This window comes from Pangasianodon hypophthalmus, chromosome 1 (genome assembly GCF_027358585.1).
Source record: "Pangasianodon hypophthalmus isolate fPanHyp1 chromosome 1, fPanHyp1.pri, whole genome shotgun sequence".
NCBI classification, from domain to species: domain Eukaryota; kingdom Metazoa; phylum Chordata; class Actinopteri; order Siluriformes; family Pangasiidae; genus Pangasianodon; species Pangasianodon hypophthalmus.
The window spans coordinates 16,438,573-16,455,842 of record NC_069710.1 but is presented as its reverse complement, the minus strand read 5'-3'; the positions used below and the strand labels follow the sequence as shown (position 1 = coordinate 16,455,842).

Here is a 17,270-nt window from a genome sequence, read left to right as displayed (position 1 = left end):
CTCTGCACACAGAGTAGCCCTTGTCCTCTGCAGTCTCTTAAGCAGCTTTATCTTTCCCAAACCTGGATCTGACCTACAGTGTTGGATTTTAAATGATTCCTTGGTTTTCGTCTGATCTTTGGTGTAGCCAAAGCCCCAGGATGACAGGTCCTGTTATAACAGCAGGTGCACATACCTCAGCAGTCAGGCTACATACGCCATATGCCAGGGCTCAGCATAGTAGCCAGCAGATGGGACATCCTGCCAGCTTTCCTGGAGTGTACATACAGGATTTCTCACAGTGCAGTACAGCACTCTCATTTCGTATGCACTTTAGAATACGCCTGCTTGTTTAACATTGTGAAGCTCTATAGCATGATAGCCAACTTGTCTAGAGGTGGAAATGTAAGGTCACATTGCCTATAGCATTGAGTTTTGCTGCAGGCACTGAGGTCTCCTGGCAGAGTCTGAACTTCAAGATAGAATTGATCCCTGTGTTTTTCAATGCTTGGATTAATTAAAGGATAAATGGACATGGCGAGCTTTCACCGGGGTTAATAGTGCCTTGATTTTCTGTCACAAGTCCTAGATATGTGAGCGTAACACCAACTGTGGACCAAAAACAAGAGCTACTTGTGCAGATATGCTGTAAATCAGGAGTCTTTGACTGTGAGAGGGAAATAATAAAGATGTGCCTGGGTGGTTCCACCTGTAATTAGAATTCATGAATTAGCCATGTTTACTGCTAGATTAATAGCTCGTTCAATCATAATGGTTAACCATGAACAAACACCTAAACAAGTAGATCAATAGCCATTATTGCATTCAACTAATGTCTTAACTTTGTATATTGGAGAAGCAGAGCAGGAAGGACTGGTCTCAACCTGATATCCTAAAGTTCTGTTCTCCATGAGAGACTGCTGAATTTAAAGTTAGTCGGACAGGTATGCAGACTGTCTAGCAGCAGAAGGATATGACCCTTTTCTTCTTTTTTGTTCTTCTCATCATGGCAGTAGACAGTGACACTTCCCAAACCGAACATGAGCCCTTTATGAGACCTTCGAAACTGGCAACATGACTTTAAAAAGTTCTTTTTGCAATTCTACTTTTTTTTTCTTGTATTAAGCTGAGGTTCCCCTTTGAGAGGGAGCATATAACTACAGGCCAGAACAATAAAATGGAATTGGCTATACAAACTGCACTGTGGTATACTTTTTTCCTTAGCAGAAAGGTAATTTACTGTGTGCCCAAAGCAAGCAATTCCTTTATATGTGTATTTGACCCACATCAATTACTTTTTTTCTGCTAAATTGCGTAAAGGTCAGTATAGGCTACAGACTAACAGTAATGTTCACTGAGGACAGAGCTTGATTGTGTGGCTGTAGGCATAATGGAGTTGCAATATAAAGTTATCTGGGATGATTAGGAGCACTTTAGCTCCAGTGTTTACCATATACCAGTTACATCATGGTATATGGTACATTTCAAATAACTAAACTGAAAAATGAGTAACACAAATCTGTATGTATTAAAAAACATAATGCAAGTTATATGCACTTTCTTTATTTTGGACCATTTATTGATATCAATTATTATAATTGTATTATGTTTGTGTTTATATTTAGATCTTTGTGATGAGCAGATTTACTTTACTTACAGTTAGATCTACAGTATGCAGTAGGTATATCTAATAACGCATGAATAGCATTATTTTGTTGAATGGAAATATCTGTATGTGTGTATAGCTATATATCTGTAGGTGTGTGTGTGTTCACACACGTATACTTACATAGGCTAAAGCTGAGTGTTTGAAATATACTTCAAGCTAGAGGCAAGAGCTTGAATTGAGACAAGCACTGCTGGAGTGCACCCAGTGTCTCCTAGGACCCCTTCAGTAATCTGTTTCAATTTGATCTGTGTGAGTGCACCAAACCAGCGGCGCCATTCACAGTAATGAAGGAGCTAGCCCATCATATGCTTGGCTAGTGTTCCCTAGATTGTTTAGAGTGTCACGTTGCCATTTTTCCTAAGTGGCACTGTAATTTAAGGCTTCTACATTTGTGCCCTAATAAGTGCTTTGATGATTTCATCTCTATAAAAGACCCATTTTCACAAATACTCATAATGACATTTTAATGAACATTTCCACAATTTGTGATTCTTCCGTCTCGCTTGTTAAATACAGCCTTGCCATAGTTTGTTCTAAATCAGCTTTATACCAAAAATAAGATGATGCCAATTTTAATTACTGCTAAAAGCCCATGCTAAAGCACAATGTCCTTGAAAGAGTTACTTTGTAGTGAAGATGGTCTTATAAGATGTTGACATCTTATATTAAAAAGACAGCACCTTATGGTAGCACCAGCAGTGCATCTATGGTACGCTGACAAGGTGTTTAAGCATACACCAGGCATTACGCTGCAACGCAGATGTTCTTCTAGACTCGCTAAATGACTTGTGGTTATGCTCACCACTCCAGCCAAGGCAGCAGTGTGGTGGAAATTCTCTCTTCACCCTCATCTGCCAGCGTTGCCAACTCCTTATTTTCAACTCTACTGCTGCTGAATGTGAAAATGGGAATAAAAAATTACTGAGACAATGCATGCGTGCATGTGTGTAATTTCCACAAATTAGAATGCCTCTGCCCTTCATGCTGGCTATTAAAACCTCTGACCGTAAACTTGCAATAATCTGCCTGCAATTTGTTCAACACATTTAATTGGACTTAAATAAGCCTACCCATGCAGCAAGGGCTACCTTCACGTCTGACCTGTATGTCTGCAGCTGTCTGACAGGCTGGCATTCACTGATTCTTAAATATTTAAGACTGTAACTCTGCAGTGCTGTTGCCAACACAAAGTTTTGCTCATCTGCACCTATTAGGGTACTTTCCATGGTAGTGGCTCTGTCAGTGTTTTAGGTACTTTGGCAGGGAACACTTAAGCAGTGATGCCTCCTCACATACATTTATCAAAAGTCTTTATGTTTTACGCTCAAGAGACTTCTAATAAACACAGAGAGGGGAAGAAATATCCACAGTGAGTTAAATATGGAGCTAGGAGCAGGTGGGAAATACTACTTAATACAGATCAGCAGTGACAACTGATCTTTTCCTTTTGTGCTCCTGCCATGTTTTCTGTGAGCATCTACTTCCACTGTTCTACACCGACATGGCAGAGGGAATGAGCCGACATGACAGAAAAGCAACGAAAAAGCCAAAGACAACCAGACCAACAGGAACTGATGATTTAAGAGAATTGGTGTCAAAGTAGGTGACAAAGCTAGGTTGACTAACTAACTGCAGTGCAGTGATCTCTGCAGTCTCAGGGGTGCACCTCTATATATCTTACATAGCATAAATCAATGACTGGACTTCAAAGCAATTACAAAGAGCTTGCGTGCTTAGTATTAGAGAAATATTGGATGTTTAGCAATAAACGATATTTTATTGCAACATTTTTTTGTATCCTGTACACCCGTGAAAATGACATTGTGTTCATGTGTGTGACAGACAGCTCAATTCAGGAAACTGGTGTCACCAGAATAATAATAATTGTTGATATTAATGTTTGTTATTTTTAATTTGATGTTTAAGATTTTTTTTTTTACATCATCAGGAAGTTTTATTACCCTTGATGTAAAGTCGACCTGTACATGTGAATATGTCCTTTTATTTATTTACCTATTATCCAAACCACTATGGCTGAACAGGACTAAATGAGTAAAGGACTGACCACAGGGCTATACTGATTACTGATGGGAATACCGATTCTCTTGAGTGAGTCTGATCATTTGGCTCAGCTCATCAATAAGAGTTGACGCTTTCAGCTCCCAAATGACTCGTTGGTATTTTTATTTCTACTTGGGATATTATGACTGGTGATTGTTCTATGGATGAAATTGTTTCATGAAATCTTACTCTACCTTGGATTTAACAAAATAACATTAACTTGAGATGTATTTTATTAAAACTATTTAAATGCCTGTTAAAATACTGTATGAATCCCTCCATTAATTTTATTGTGCTTGCTGTCACTGTGCTTTGTTAAGAAGGTTAATTTACATTTATTCCAATAACTGCTTGCCTGCCATCATAACCACATACAGTACATCTATGACAAGCAGCAGTGCAGGAGAGCCTCCCTATCATGCTGCGTCATACACACAGTCAAACACACATCTTACCATTCGTGCTAATGAACAGTTCAGGCGTTGAAAGAGGTTTCCATGTTAGCATTTTGATTAAATTGCACTGCAAGAGTAACAGCATGAGTAACAGGTTGGTGATTTGGCTCTCAATTTTCACCTAAAAAAGCAGACTGACAGGTGACCAAGGAACAACCAGTAGCTACTGTTATACTGTACCATTAAATTAAAGTTAACATAATGCTTCAATGCACCTTGGCATAGATTCTACAAGTATCTGGGTCTCTCAAGACCTGATCTCTCGACTCCAAAAGTCTCTAGGCTCTAGGCTGTAGATTGACAGGGAAGGTTTGTAATCAAAGAACAGTCCAGAAAATACTAAGAACAGGATTGCGTGAGTGTAGAAAAAACAAGGACAGAAACAGAGAGCAGCAGACGAGGGGGAGAGTGAGAGTATAGCAGTCAGAAAATTTCATGAGAGGGATAGATTTCATTAAAATTAAACTCATATAAGACATCCATTCATGGGATTTCCTTATCTTCTTCTAATTAAAGTGAAGGGAATCAAATGAATGCAGAGCATAATTTCAATTATTCTAGATCCATATTTGTAATGTGTATGTTGAAACTCGGAGCCAACTCTGAATGATAGTGAAAATTGTGCAAGTTATGCATTTACAAAATCTCATTTCTCTCAGACTTTGTTAGTAGCAGTGTTACTAATGATCTGTCTCTCTCTCTCTCTCTCTCTCTCTCTCCTTCTTTATCACTATCTGGCTCTTTTCCTTTCTGTCTCCCTTTCTTTCAGGTCTTATCCGGTTACAGGAGCTCATTAAGGCACCCTCTCGTTACAATATCCGGTTAAAAATCCGACAGCTGCCAGCAGAGACAAAAGACACCAAGCCACTTCTTAAGGAGATGAAGCGAGGGAAAGAGTTCCATGTGATCTTTGATTGTGGCCATGAGATGGCTGCCACCATTCTCAAACAGGTAAGCTTCAAATATACAGCACAGCCATGAAAAAAACAATCTTGCTTATTAGTCCAATATTACCAATGTTTCATTTTCTGTACATATCAATATTGAAAATGGCTTTTTAGACCAAGACTTCAGTATCAGACAGAACAGAACTGAATCAGTCAAACTCAGCTTTTCTCCAGAAGAGATAATTAAATATTACAGATATCATGATTCCCCCTTACAGCAACATTTCTAATCAATTTCTGAATACAAAAATTGTAATAAAAGGTCAAAATTGCTCATCTGAGCCATTTGTATTTCTAAAAGAAAATATCAGAGTACTGTCCTAGTTTCCGCTCAGCCATTTCTAGGTGACTATTTATCTATTTTTGTTTTCCAATGTAAGACTGTGCTTGCTGACAATAAGTCTCACTGATGTTATGATTAGTGTGGGACTGAATGTGGCTCAGTCCTCCGCTAAGTCACACTACTGGTCACGTGGCATGGTGAAACCCCTTGGCATGCTTGGACTACTCTGCGGAGGCCAGGATAACCAAACTGGCAACAGGATGCGAGGGATTTCGCCATCCAACATTTAAAATGAGGATGTGGCCAGTTGTGTTCTCTCTGGGACCCTGCTCACAGATGGCACACAGTCAGAATTAGGCATAGCTAAGCAGTGTTTTAAGCATGTGAGACAAATATGGGGTAATAATATGCCTTATATGACTTTCTGGCAATTCTTGCAATTCTTGTTTTCCTTTGCAAGATAATTTTAAATATGCTTTGACTGCTGAACTATTGTCCCAAAGCCATATGGCTTAAAGTGTAGGATGTTCAGTCTTAGGTATAGCAGCAGTTTGTCTCATGATGTACACTATTTACCTATCATCAAGGTGTGCTGTAACAATCAACTGTAAGAAAATTCTAGTAATTTAGAAAAATCCAGTATTTATCATATTTTACTGATTTTGAGTTTTTCTCATGCTTAAGATATAGAATGCATAAAATAGGACTTGGGAGCAGTCCGTTTCTGTTAAACACCACTTTGATTGTTTTATTGTGTTTTTAAATATCATTGGTTGGGAGGTGTGAAGTGTTTTGGGAGTGGGTTGGCCGCTCAGGCCCTGATTTACTGTGGGCTTGTGTGTGTAAAAACATGTTTAAATGTTAAAACCACAAAAAACAAGCCTATTTGCTCAGAGGGTTTATAGAGGTTTACACCTCTCATATGTGTAAAACAGCATGTCTTGCTGTAATATATATATATATATATATATATATATATATATATATATATATGCAATTTGAAGCATATCTGCTTAAAAGTGCAAAATATAGGGTGGTATATATGCAAATTAGTTTATTTTACACCGACACTGTGGGGAGTGGAGAGTGAAGAGTAAAATGACCAATGGTATTAACTTTGTGGAAGTTTTGGTTCTGCCATTTGAGGTCAGAATAAAACCATTATTTTATTAATTTCTAGAAATTTTGTGTCAGTATCTTAAAACGATACCTTAATATTACTGTAAAGGTGGTTTCATCTTAGATACATATTTGTTGCATGTACACATTACACATGTTAAATGTATACACATTGAAATGCATCAGCATGTAAATAAAGCATGTGGAAAGGGTTCCATTTACATATACATTATGAACAGAATGTTTTGCATTCAGATTGTATTTCGAATAGTCTACAAGCATTATACATGCCACAAAATTGTGTATAATAAATACGCGGCAGGTTTCACTCTTCTGGAAGTCTCTGAGATCTGAACTTGGCACAGCTATTGAGAACATGTAACACGTGCAAAAGCCTCATTTACATATTGGGCAACACTTCATATTATATTTTTGTGAATTGTGAATTCATTAATGAATAATTATTTAACAATGTATACACATATTAACAATGGCATGACCTATCATTAACAAACATTTGTTAGTTCTTAAATTCTAAATATGTAATGGTTTGTTCATGTCTATTAATTGTGTATTGATGAAGGTTCTTATAAAGTGTTAGCACATACTGTTTCCTTGCCCTACTTTGCACATGTAGACATTTATGCAATCATACCTGGAACACAGCAACCAACGGTACACACAAATCCATCAGATTGCACATGGAAATTAGTGGTCTTTATTTAAGGCTTACTAGAATTTGCCTGATTAAAGCTCAATTTCTTTGGCTGTAAGAAACAACATTCATTTGTTCCCAGCCCAAATGAAATGAACTGTTGTTGGTGTTTACTCAACACTGGGGATTTTGCTGTGTACACTGCTGATATGAATGCTGCTTTCTGTGTGTAAAAGTGTCCCCTCCATCAGCCACAATTGTCTCCTGGAGTTTTTGCAGTCCACCTGGACACTTAGCCGCCTGACACAAGCTGCAATTACTGTCCTAACCCTGAGCCATTCTATTCGCCCTCGCTTTTTCCTCGCTATAATAATAATCTGTGATTCATAATCTGTTCAGTGCTCTGTACTGCTGTAGCACTCACCTGCTCATCTACAAGTGCTGGTTTATTCTGCATGGCACAGAGCCAGACCAGTTAATGGCAGCCCTACACCAACGCAGTCCAGGATTGCACCCAGTGTAACGGCAACAGCGATGAGTGCACCACTAACATTTCCATTTGCGTTGGTACAAAAGCAGGAGGGCAGCTTTAGCCCACTTGTGTGTTCATTGCAGCCGTTCCAGCCAGCTGCTCTTTCCGAGTATAGCCTACTGAATTTTTCATGCCGCCCCCAAGAGGCACGCTGATGAACTGAATGATTGGAACAGATCAGACACTTAAGCTCGCCGATTGTTGCTGTATCGTTCCGCAGCACAACAGCTTGGCCCACAAGCTAATTAGCATTATGGATTGAGCCATCTATCTGTCTGTGAGGGATGCTAGCAAAATGCAGGTTTGGGTTGGAGAGTAAACCTGAGAGCTCGTTATCATTATGGAGACATACTGAAGAAGAGCCAAATCAAATCCCATCTGCTCGGTTGTTAGATTACTCAGTCCCAGAACCCGCTGGCTGTAAACAGGAAATCCACACTAATACCTCATGCATTTCAGTAGCTCTATTCTGTAAATGAAAAAAAGCATTTGTTATTGCAAACTGTAGTCATTTAGAGTAAGTGAATGTTCTGGAGGGACAGAGTATGTGCTTTAGAGGACAGACATTATTTATTTAATCCGACTCTTGCTTAATTCATGTTTCAATACGTATGCAATAGTGCAATACAGAAAAATTGCAGTATTTTCCATCGCGAGTTCCTTGTAATGATTTGTTTCAGATTAACACCATAGCAGCACCATTGTTGCAGTCAGTTTTATTTATATAATCTCTCTCTCTCTCTCTCTCTCTCTCTCTGGTTTTTTTCAGGCTCTTGCTATGGGGATGATGACAGAGTACTACCACTATATTTTTACTACACTGGTAAGAAGCAGTCTGTTCCCTCAATGCAACTTATTCAATGTGTTTAACAATATTCATATTTTATTCCTTATATTTAACTCCTGCTAGTTTTATAATTTAAATTCTTAAGTTGCCAAAAAGCTATTTGTTAACAACATGTTTTAAGTAAGAACTACTTAGAAATACATTTTGATTCAGAAGTAAATTTATACACAGGCTTTAACTTCCCTATTTACATTTACATTTACATGGTCTTAGAAACAAATGTCAAACCTAAATGTGTGTCTAAATGTTTGACTCCTAGTGTGAGTTTATTTGTAAAAAGGACAGGCATTAAAGCATACAGGGAAAAAAGTATTATGATAAAAGATGAAAATGTTAGTAAAATATATACCGGTCAAAAGATCTTAATATACGACATAAATATTCATGAGGATATCTGGCAAAGAGGAAAGGATGAAGAAGAAACACAATAACCTTGGCTAAGATTAAAATCAGAACAATAAAAAACAAACATTAAAGCTATCACATCCGGAGCAGGACTAGAGTGATATGAAAATGAGTGATGTGGCTGTGTCATACAGTTTCTCAAGTAAAGTGTAGACCTTTTCCTTTTATACTCCATCCACTACACTTTAATATCTAACTGCACACAGCACTAGCTACTTGCTTCAGTTACAAGCCACATTCAGACTAAATAACTAAACTTTTGACAAATGATCAAACAGCAATATTTTATGTTATAATATTGTAAATGAATGAACAATGAAAACTGCATCCTGTTTTGGAGATTATAACTGAGAATCTCCAAGTCCTGATGATCCTTATAAACCGTGTCTGAATGATGCATAGTTATGAAACCGAGAAGACGAGGTGTGAATATGGCCACAAACTGCTTTCATCAGGTTTATCTATAGGGGTCTAATGACAGAAATAATAAGCAGATCATGTATATTGTCTTGGAATGATTTGAGAATGCCAGCATATAGTGGGTTTAAATGTGTGAACCGCATTCTGGTGAAGAAATGAAACTAAATATTTGTCACGCACAGGCTCACCAATATGTAGAAAAAAGAGGTCAAATGTAGCAAAGTTATGGGGAGGTTCTGCAGAAACCACAGTTTCAAGAACTATTTGTGTATGAGACATCTGTGCGAATTTACAGGGAGAACTACCATTACATAAAATGTTTTTTGTTAATTCCTTTATGATGTGCATACTCATTACTGTTTTTGTGTGAAATTATAAGACATCTGTAATGTTACTATAAACTCAAAAGACAAACAGCTGCTATTTTAATGGTCAGGAATGATCTCTTATTCACAAAAAGAGTTATTAGCCCTTCCTAGGCCCTGAATGCCTACGTGTTTAAAAATACACTATACCCATATGCGGGTCTTCCGCAAACTGTTATCACGAAGTTGCTTATACTAAAATTAATCATTGCTCATTGCTTATACTAAAATGAATCTAAACAAGTTTCTAATTACTGGATTGAATTATATGGAGTGAGCTTGATTGATTCACGTAGCATTAACGTAAATCACGTAAATGTAAACTCAAGTGTCCTGCGCAGAGTCCTGACCTCAGCCCCACTGATCACCTTTGGGATGAATTGGAATGCCGACTATGCCCCAGGCCTTCTTGTCCAACATCAGTGCCTGACCTCACTAATGCTCTTGTGGCTGAATGAGCAAATCCCCACAGCCACGCGCCAGAATCTAGTGGAAAGCCTTCCAAATAGAGTGGAGGCTGTTATAGCAGCAAAGGGGGAACCAACTCCATATTAATGCTAATGATTTTGGAAAGGAATGTTCAACAAACACATCTGGTTGTGATGGTCAGGTATCCACATACTTTTGGCCATATTGTGTAGCATCACATTTATGAATTCGGTTTTTCTGTTTATCATTGAAAAAATCTTATCAGTGCTTTATTAATGCTATGGACATCTGTATTTCCTCCCTTCTTGTGCTTGTGTTGCACATTTGTCTTAATGTTTAGGGGAAACTATTATTAACTTCCCTTGTTTTAAGGTAAAAGATATCAATATAAGATTCCACTTTTGACATCCATATCAGATCATTTGCTGTCATAAGTTGGATTATTTTGGATTTTTGTGGAATCAAGTGCAGCAGCACCACCAATGGTCATACGATAATTACACAGAATGATATGAAGACGATATCTTTCTAGCCCAGACTGTACATTCTTGCAGATTCATCAGTGACAGTCATATCAGGTGATTACACAGAGTGACACTGACACATCTGTAACACACAATCTGCAGTGATTGAGAAGGCACACGTAAACTACAGTCGCTGGTGTAATGAACTTGAATGAAGGGGATTATTTACTCTATCATCCTTTCCCCTGCTAAAAAGTCTTCTGGAGAAGAACCTAAAAGTAGGCTTTCTAAGCACATGTTGTCCAAAGAAGTACAAATTGCAAATGTTTTTTTTTTTTTGTTTGAACGAAAAGGTTACAGCTTTCTTTTGTTTACAAATTTTGTATTCAGAGGAAACATAGCGTGATCTCAGCAGGGCATTAGACTTGAAACACTTTAAAAAATTAGACATCACTAATGTAGCTGCCTGTCTGCTTTTAAGTATGTGTGTGTGTGTGTGTGTGTGTGTGTGTGTGTTTGTGTGTGTGTGGGTAACTGTTGTCAAGCTAGTGATAGATATTATATTTTAGCCCTCCCATTTAATATTACAACCAGCCATCACTGTACAAGATACATGATGTTCTATTGTTCACCAATGTAACTTTTAGTTTAAAAAAGACTGAAACCACTGATGAAAAGTAGCTACAAAGACAGAGAGAAAGAGAGAGATTAAGGAAAACTCTGCTGACACTCAGTGCTTGTGTAACTGACATGGCCCTTGGCCTAGTTCAGAGGGCTCTTCCCTTCCTGACAAGTACTCTTGCTCCCTGTCTCCATCTCCCCATCTTTTCCCTAATCTTCTCTCCACTTTTCTCCCTTTCACTTTCCCTTTTGCCCTATTTTCATGACTTAGACATTATTAAAATTAAATTTTGATTAAGGCCATATCTCATATATATCAGCAAGAAGGCTGCACTTGCCATTTCTCTGCGCTGCCCGTTTCCCGGCAAATTAAAACCCTCCAAGCCCTCTGACTTACACTGATTATAAAATATATCCTCAGGAAAAATAACAGTGTATTTACCTGCTAAGAAGTGGCATTTTTGTTTCATTTTATGTGAAACAATCACTAGTTAAAAAGACAATTTATATGATACATATGGACAGTCATATTTGAAAAATTAAAAAAGAGGAAGGATATGACTGATGATTGAACGTGTCTGACAGCCGAATAATTAGTTTTGCCAATAGAGAGCTTGGCAGATAGAAAACTCAGAACTGTGAGCTTAATTCACCCAACAGAGTGAACAACCGTGCTACAGAGAGGCTGCATATGGACTCCATTTTCTGCCAGATTTTCTTCCCCTAACTGCTATCAGTTCCCCGTCTGTGTGTGTGAGAGTGAAAGACAGGCAGAGAGAGACAGAGAGAGAGAGAGAGAGAGAAAGAGAACAGAGAATGGTGCATGAAGTATTAAATAATAAGGTCACATAGCAACACATCTAGGTTGTGATTCTTCTTTCTGCAAAATAACATCTTTACTAACATGTTATAATATATAATAGGGGTGCACCACTATCTGTATCTGTAACTCTTTAGCGCTCCAAATAATCATATATCTATCTGTATTCGGATTCAAAGTGGGCATGGCCATTTTTAAAAATAGAGATATACATGGGACTGTTTTTTTTTTTTTTTTAAATTCCACAGTTATTATTTTTGTTTGCACCTTCCTGCAACATTTTCTAAAGAGATTAGTTGGAAAGTAGAACCCTCCTGCTCGTGTGAATTTTTGTTTTCTGTGGGATCCCATTGCTGATACACACCTCTAGTCTCAACCAGATGCTCTGTGGACATTTCTGGCAAGCCTTGTTAAAAAAAAAAAAAAAAAGCAAAAAAAAAAAAAAAGTCCAGAATTGTGAGAATCATATTCTTATGTGTATTTGTATCTGTTCAGAACACATTATGTATTCATTCCTAACAATGTATTCACTCGTATTTGGTTACATATTTGGTTCCATCACTATAATATATTATTATAATATATTATTATAGTACAAATGACATGATGGCATTTGGGTGTAATTTGCCCATGTATATTGTTCAGTTTTGTTTTCCTTTTTCCTGCAGGATCTCTTTGCACTGGACGTAGAGCCGTATCGCTACAGTGGGGTGAACATGTCAGGCTTCCGTATTTTAAACACAGAGAACAGCCAAGTGTCCTCCATCATTGAAAAGTGGTCCATGGAGCGCCTGCAAGCACCTCCCAAACCCGACTCTGGCTTATTAGACGGCTTTATGACGGTAAGGAAGATGTTTTATTGTTACTTTTTTTAAAAAAAACTTTTTCAGAATTCGAGCAATCTTATTACTATTATGTATTGTATTCTCTAATATTTGCATTGTCAAATCTTATTCTCTAAATGGGTACTGCAGTTGGATGTTAAGGGAAATCAACTGAGGAAATAGTAGTAGTCTTTATTGTATAATTGATGCTGAGGCCTCTGATGCAATAAGCGGTTTTGCAGTGAAACATAGCATTTCCCCAAGGACCCGAATGCACAACCTCCGGGGGTGTGCTGAATTCTGAAGCTCGTGTGATAAGCAGGGCCTCTGCCTCAATGATCTAAACGCTGTCTGATAGCAGCATGCTGGCAATAATGACTTCTCCACAGCTCTCACTCAACACTGCCTCTCTGATCTGGGAACAGCGCCAAACCTTGAACTCACCAGAGACACCGAGAGAGGAAAAACAGAGAAAATCTGCCAACAAAACTGCTGGAGGTTGTAAAACAGTGACATGGCTTACAGAAGTATGGAAGACCTTTCAGTTTGGATTGCGCTTGTTCATCTAAATTGAGAAGTGTTTGATTGCGAGCTTTGATTTCGACACAGTGAGAGATAGCAGTATTGAGATTTAACAAGTGAGAGTTGCAATGAAGTAAATTTTCTCTTGGCATTTTTAAACACAGTCAATTAACAGCTGAAAGAGTATGGATTAGCTGACTCAGTCCTCGGTCAACACACGCATGTATGCAAACATACACACACACACACACACACACACAGACACACACACATTTGTCTTACTATCCTTCTGAGGACATTCAACTGGCATAATTACTAATGCAGCTAATTTATGTTATACCCCCCCCCCCCCACCCCCCCCCCAAACACACACACACACACACACACACACACACACACACACACACACACACACACACACACACACTGAGTAACTCTACCTTATTGAGTAATCAGTCTTTACTTGTCTATAAAGAGGAAAGGCAAAATCACTTAAGATGATCTCTCTCCCAGAGATCTGTGTTTTTTTTTTTCAATTGCAGTGTTGGCTTGGCTGATTGTTTTTTTTTTTTTTTTTTTTTTACTTCTATGGTTTCAGTGCGACAGCTATTAAGGAAATAATGGTATGTGCAGTTGAAGGTGAGAATTGATTAATTACACAAATGACAGTCAGGCAGTGGCTAATGCATATCGACATGCTGAAAGGTTCTGTAAACATCTGATTGACAGCATCATTTGTTTGTAGTATTTATAGTCCTGTATGCTTGAGTACCGGCCTGCCGCAGTGCAACTTATGGACCAGAGATAATGACAAATCACTCCTAGTAGAAACAAAGAGTCAGGAATTTTGAGATGGATTCATTTCTGTGTGAGACTGCAGTGAACAGTCCTGTGAACCGTGTGAGTATGTAGATTGAGGAGAGATCCAAGGATGCAAGGAAATTTCGAAAGGCTTTTACAATTTGCCTGTTTGGTGTGGCACAAATTTTCATTTGATTGGGTTTGTTTGTCTCTCTATGCTCAGATTAACTCATAAATCTGCAACCTGTTCTTTTGTTTAAGGCAGAGAGATTTTTGTGGCCTGATAAGGCTGTTTCTAAGAGTTGCTTGTGAGCACTGCTTACGAATCCATTTCTCCACCTTTTCTCATTGTACATAATTAATCTTCCTTTGGAGAAACCCTGCCCCAAGTCAAGGCTTAACATGCATAATGAAAATGACCTAACAAGCTCCTCAGGCTTATTAGCATAATTTCTCTCTTTACTAATTACTTTAGCTTCTGTTTGATTTACTTTGAGAGAGTTAATCTTTGGCAGATTTGGAAAACACTCTCAGTCTCATTTTTGAGAGGCTCTCTTAGGAAAGGGGGAAAAGACAAGAAATACTTTAAGGGTGAAGATTTTTTCTGGTATTCTGTCTATGGAATATGGATGCTGATAATAATTTCACATTATTAGTGACTTAACAAAGTTTATACATGGTTTATTCATTTAGTTGGTATCATATATATATATATATATGTATATATATATATATATATATATATATATATATATATATATATATATGTGAGCTTCAGTTAAGGTTCACATCAAACATTAGAATGAAGAAAACCTCTGTGACCTCTGTGACTTTGATCGTAGCATGGGTGTTGCTACCAGAAGGGCTGGTTCGAGTATTTCATAAACTGCTGATCTCCTGGGAATTTGACACAGTGAAACACTCTCTAGAGTTTACACAAAACGGGGCAAAAAACAAAAAACACTGAGTGAAGGAGAGTTCTGTGGGTGGAAATGCCTTGTTGATAAGAGAGGTCAGAGGAAAATGGCCAGATTGGTTCGAGCTGCCAAGAAGGATATAGTAACACAAAATAAGCACTCTTTACAACTGTGGTGAGCAGAAAAGCATCTCAGCATGCACAAAACATCGAACCTTGGGTGGATGGGCTACAACAGCAGAAGACCACATCGGATTCCACTCCTGTTCCAAGAACAGGAATCTAAGGCTATCATGGGCACAGACTCATCCAAACTGGATAGTTGAAGATTATAAAAAAAATCAGCTGGTCTTTTTCTAGTCTTCAGCTGTCCAGTTTGGGTGATTCTGTGCCCAGGATAGCCTCAGATTCTTGTTCTTGGTTGACAGAAGTAGAACCTTATGTAGTCTTCTGCTGTTGGAGCTCATGCACCACAAGGTTTGATGTTCTGTGCATTCTGATATGCTTTTCTGCACAGCACAATTGTAAAGAGTGCTTATTTGAGTTACTATAGACTTCCTGTCAGCTCAGACCAGTCTAGACATTCTCCTCTGATCTCTCTCATTAACAAGGTGTTTCAGTTTGCAGACCTTTCTCACACAGGATGTTTTTGTTTTTCTCACCATTCAAGGCACCCTATTGTTTTTTAATACAAAGTTTGTTATAGATTTTTATTTTATGATTTTATGTCTTCTACATTATCGAGTCAGTACAAAAACATTTTAGATTTGAACAGTCTAGAGTCTGTGGTGTGTGAAATTCCCAAGAGATCAGCAGTTTATGAAATACTCAAACCAGCCCTTCTAGCGTAGCAACATCCATGCCACGCTCACAGTATCTATCTATCTATCTATCTATCTATATATATCTATATATATCTATCTATCTATCTATATATATATATATATATATATATATATATATATATATATATATATATATATATATGTATATATACAATGCAGTGGCTGGATGAGCATGCAGAGGAAATGAGAGAGTTAAAATTGCTGTAAGATTGAGAGACAGATATGGAACAGCCTTTCCAGTCTCTAAAGTCCTCAGCTCAGCCTTATGTTGATGGACCTGACTGTCACAGTATCTCACAGGAGATCTCTGTGAATGGCAGCACTTGGTGGGGAGCGAACAGCACACAGCAGTGTAAGCAGTGACCCTCAGCACAGCCAGCACGGCTTTCTCTTCAAGCTAACCCTACTGCATGACCCCCTTCTTCCTGAACCCAACTCGAGCTCTCTAGACTTTTTTTGCATTAGCTAAACTGTCACTAAGAAAACAGATGGCCATTTTAACTGCTTCTGCCATCTTAACACCTCTGCTGTACTGTTGGGTTCTCAAACTTTTTGCAACCAGGGATCACTTTAACCATGAAATAAATTCCATAGCCCTCCTCAGTACAGATTAATTACATGAGCTTTATTTAAATTTGCACAATACTATTTTGTCTGTTATAGAGCCATAAAGCTGTTTACTCCTGAACTTTCTACTGACAGAACACATTAGGTCCAGTTTGATATTATTGATATGCCGACTTAATTTTGAGTTATTGAGGTTTGGATTAAATTGGATTAAGTTTAAGATATTTGATAGGAACTCAAAAATAAATGTAATAATTAATGAAGTTAGGTTGTGATTTGCACCACTGTGGCTAAGTTAAAATATCACAAACCCCCGGCTACGCTTCTGCAGTGTGCAGTTACTGAAGGCATGATGCAAGTGCGAAATACATGTGCTTTATTATGAGCGAATCCAAGAATCATCGTCATAGTCCATAGCGTGAACAGGCAGACAGGGTTAAAAATGGAATATCCATAATCAACGACAAAAACGAGAGCAATGGTCAAAACAAGAAAACATATAATACAGAAAATAAAACTTGGATGCAATAGGACAAATGCACAATAAAAGTTCAGAACAGGGGACAGAAAAAAGTGGGCATAAATAGACAAATTAATCAAAGGCTTAACACAGAACAGGTGAACACATTAGGGTAGTCATTCCATGACAGGAATAGAAGAGAAACAATTGCACATGGCATAACAAACAAAAACTCATAAAGTGAACTAAGAAAACAGACATGAA

The 17,270-nt window shown here is 37.9% G+C and overlaps 1 protein-coding gene across 4 annotated transcripts in view; it reads left to right on the top strand.

Moving 5' to 3' along the window:
• The window catches only part of grik2 (glutamate receptor, ionotropic, kainate 2), a 150,292-nt gene that overhangs the window by 45,373 nt on the left and 87,649 nt on the right, over positions 1-17,270 (top strand). For all 4 annotated transcript variants that reach the window (XM_034305786.2, XM_034305791.2, XM_034305793.2 and 1 more), the window contains 3 exons: positions 4,934-5,115; positions 8,470-8,523; positions 12,740-12,913. In XM_034305786.2, coding sequence (XP_034161677.1) covers positions 4,934-5,115; positions 8,470-8,523; positions 12,740-12,913 — 410 coding nt within the window. The remainder of the gene's footprint in view (positions 1-4,933; positions 5,116-8,469; positions 8,524-12,739; positions 12,914-17,270) is intronic.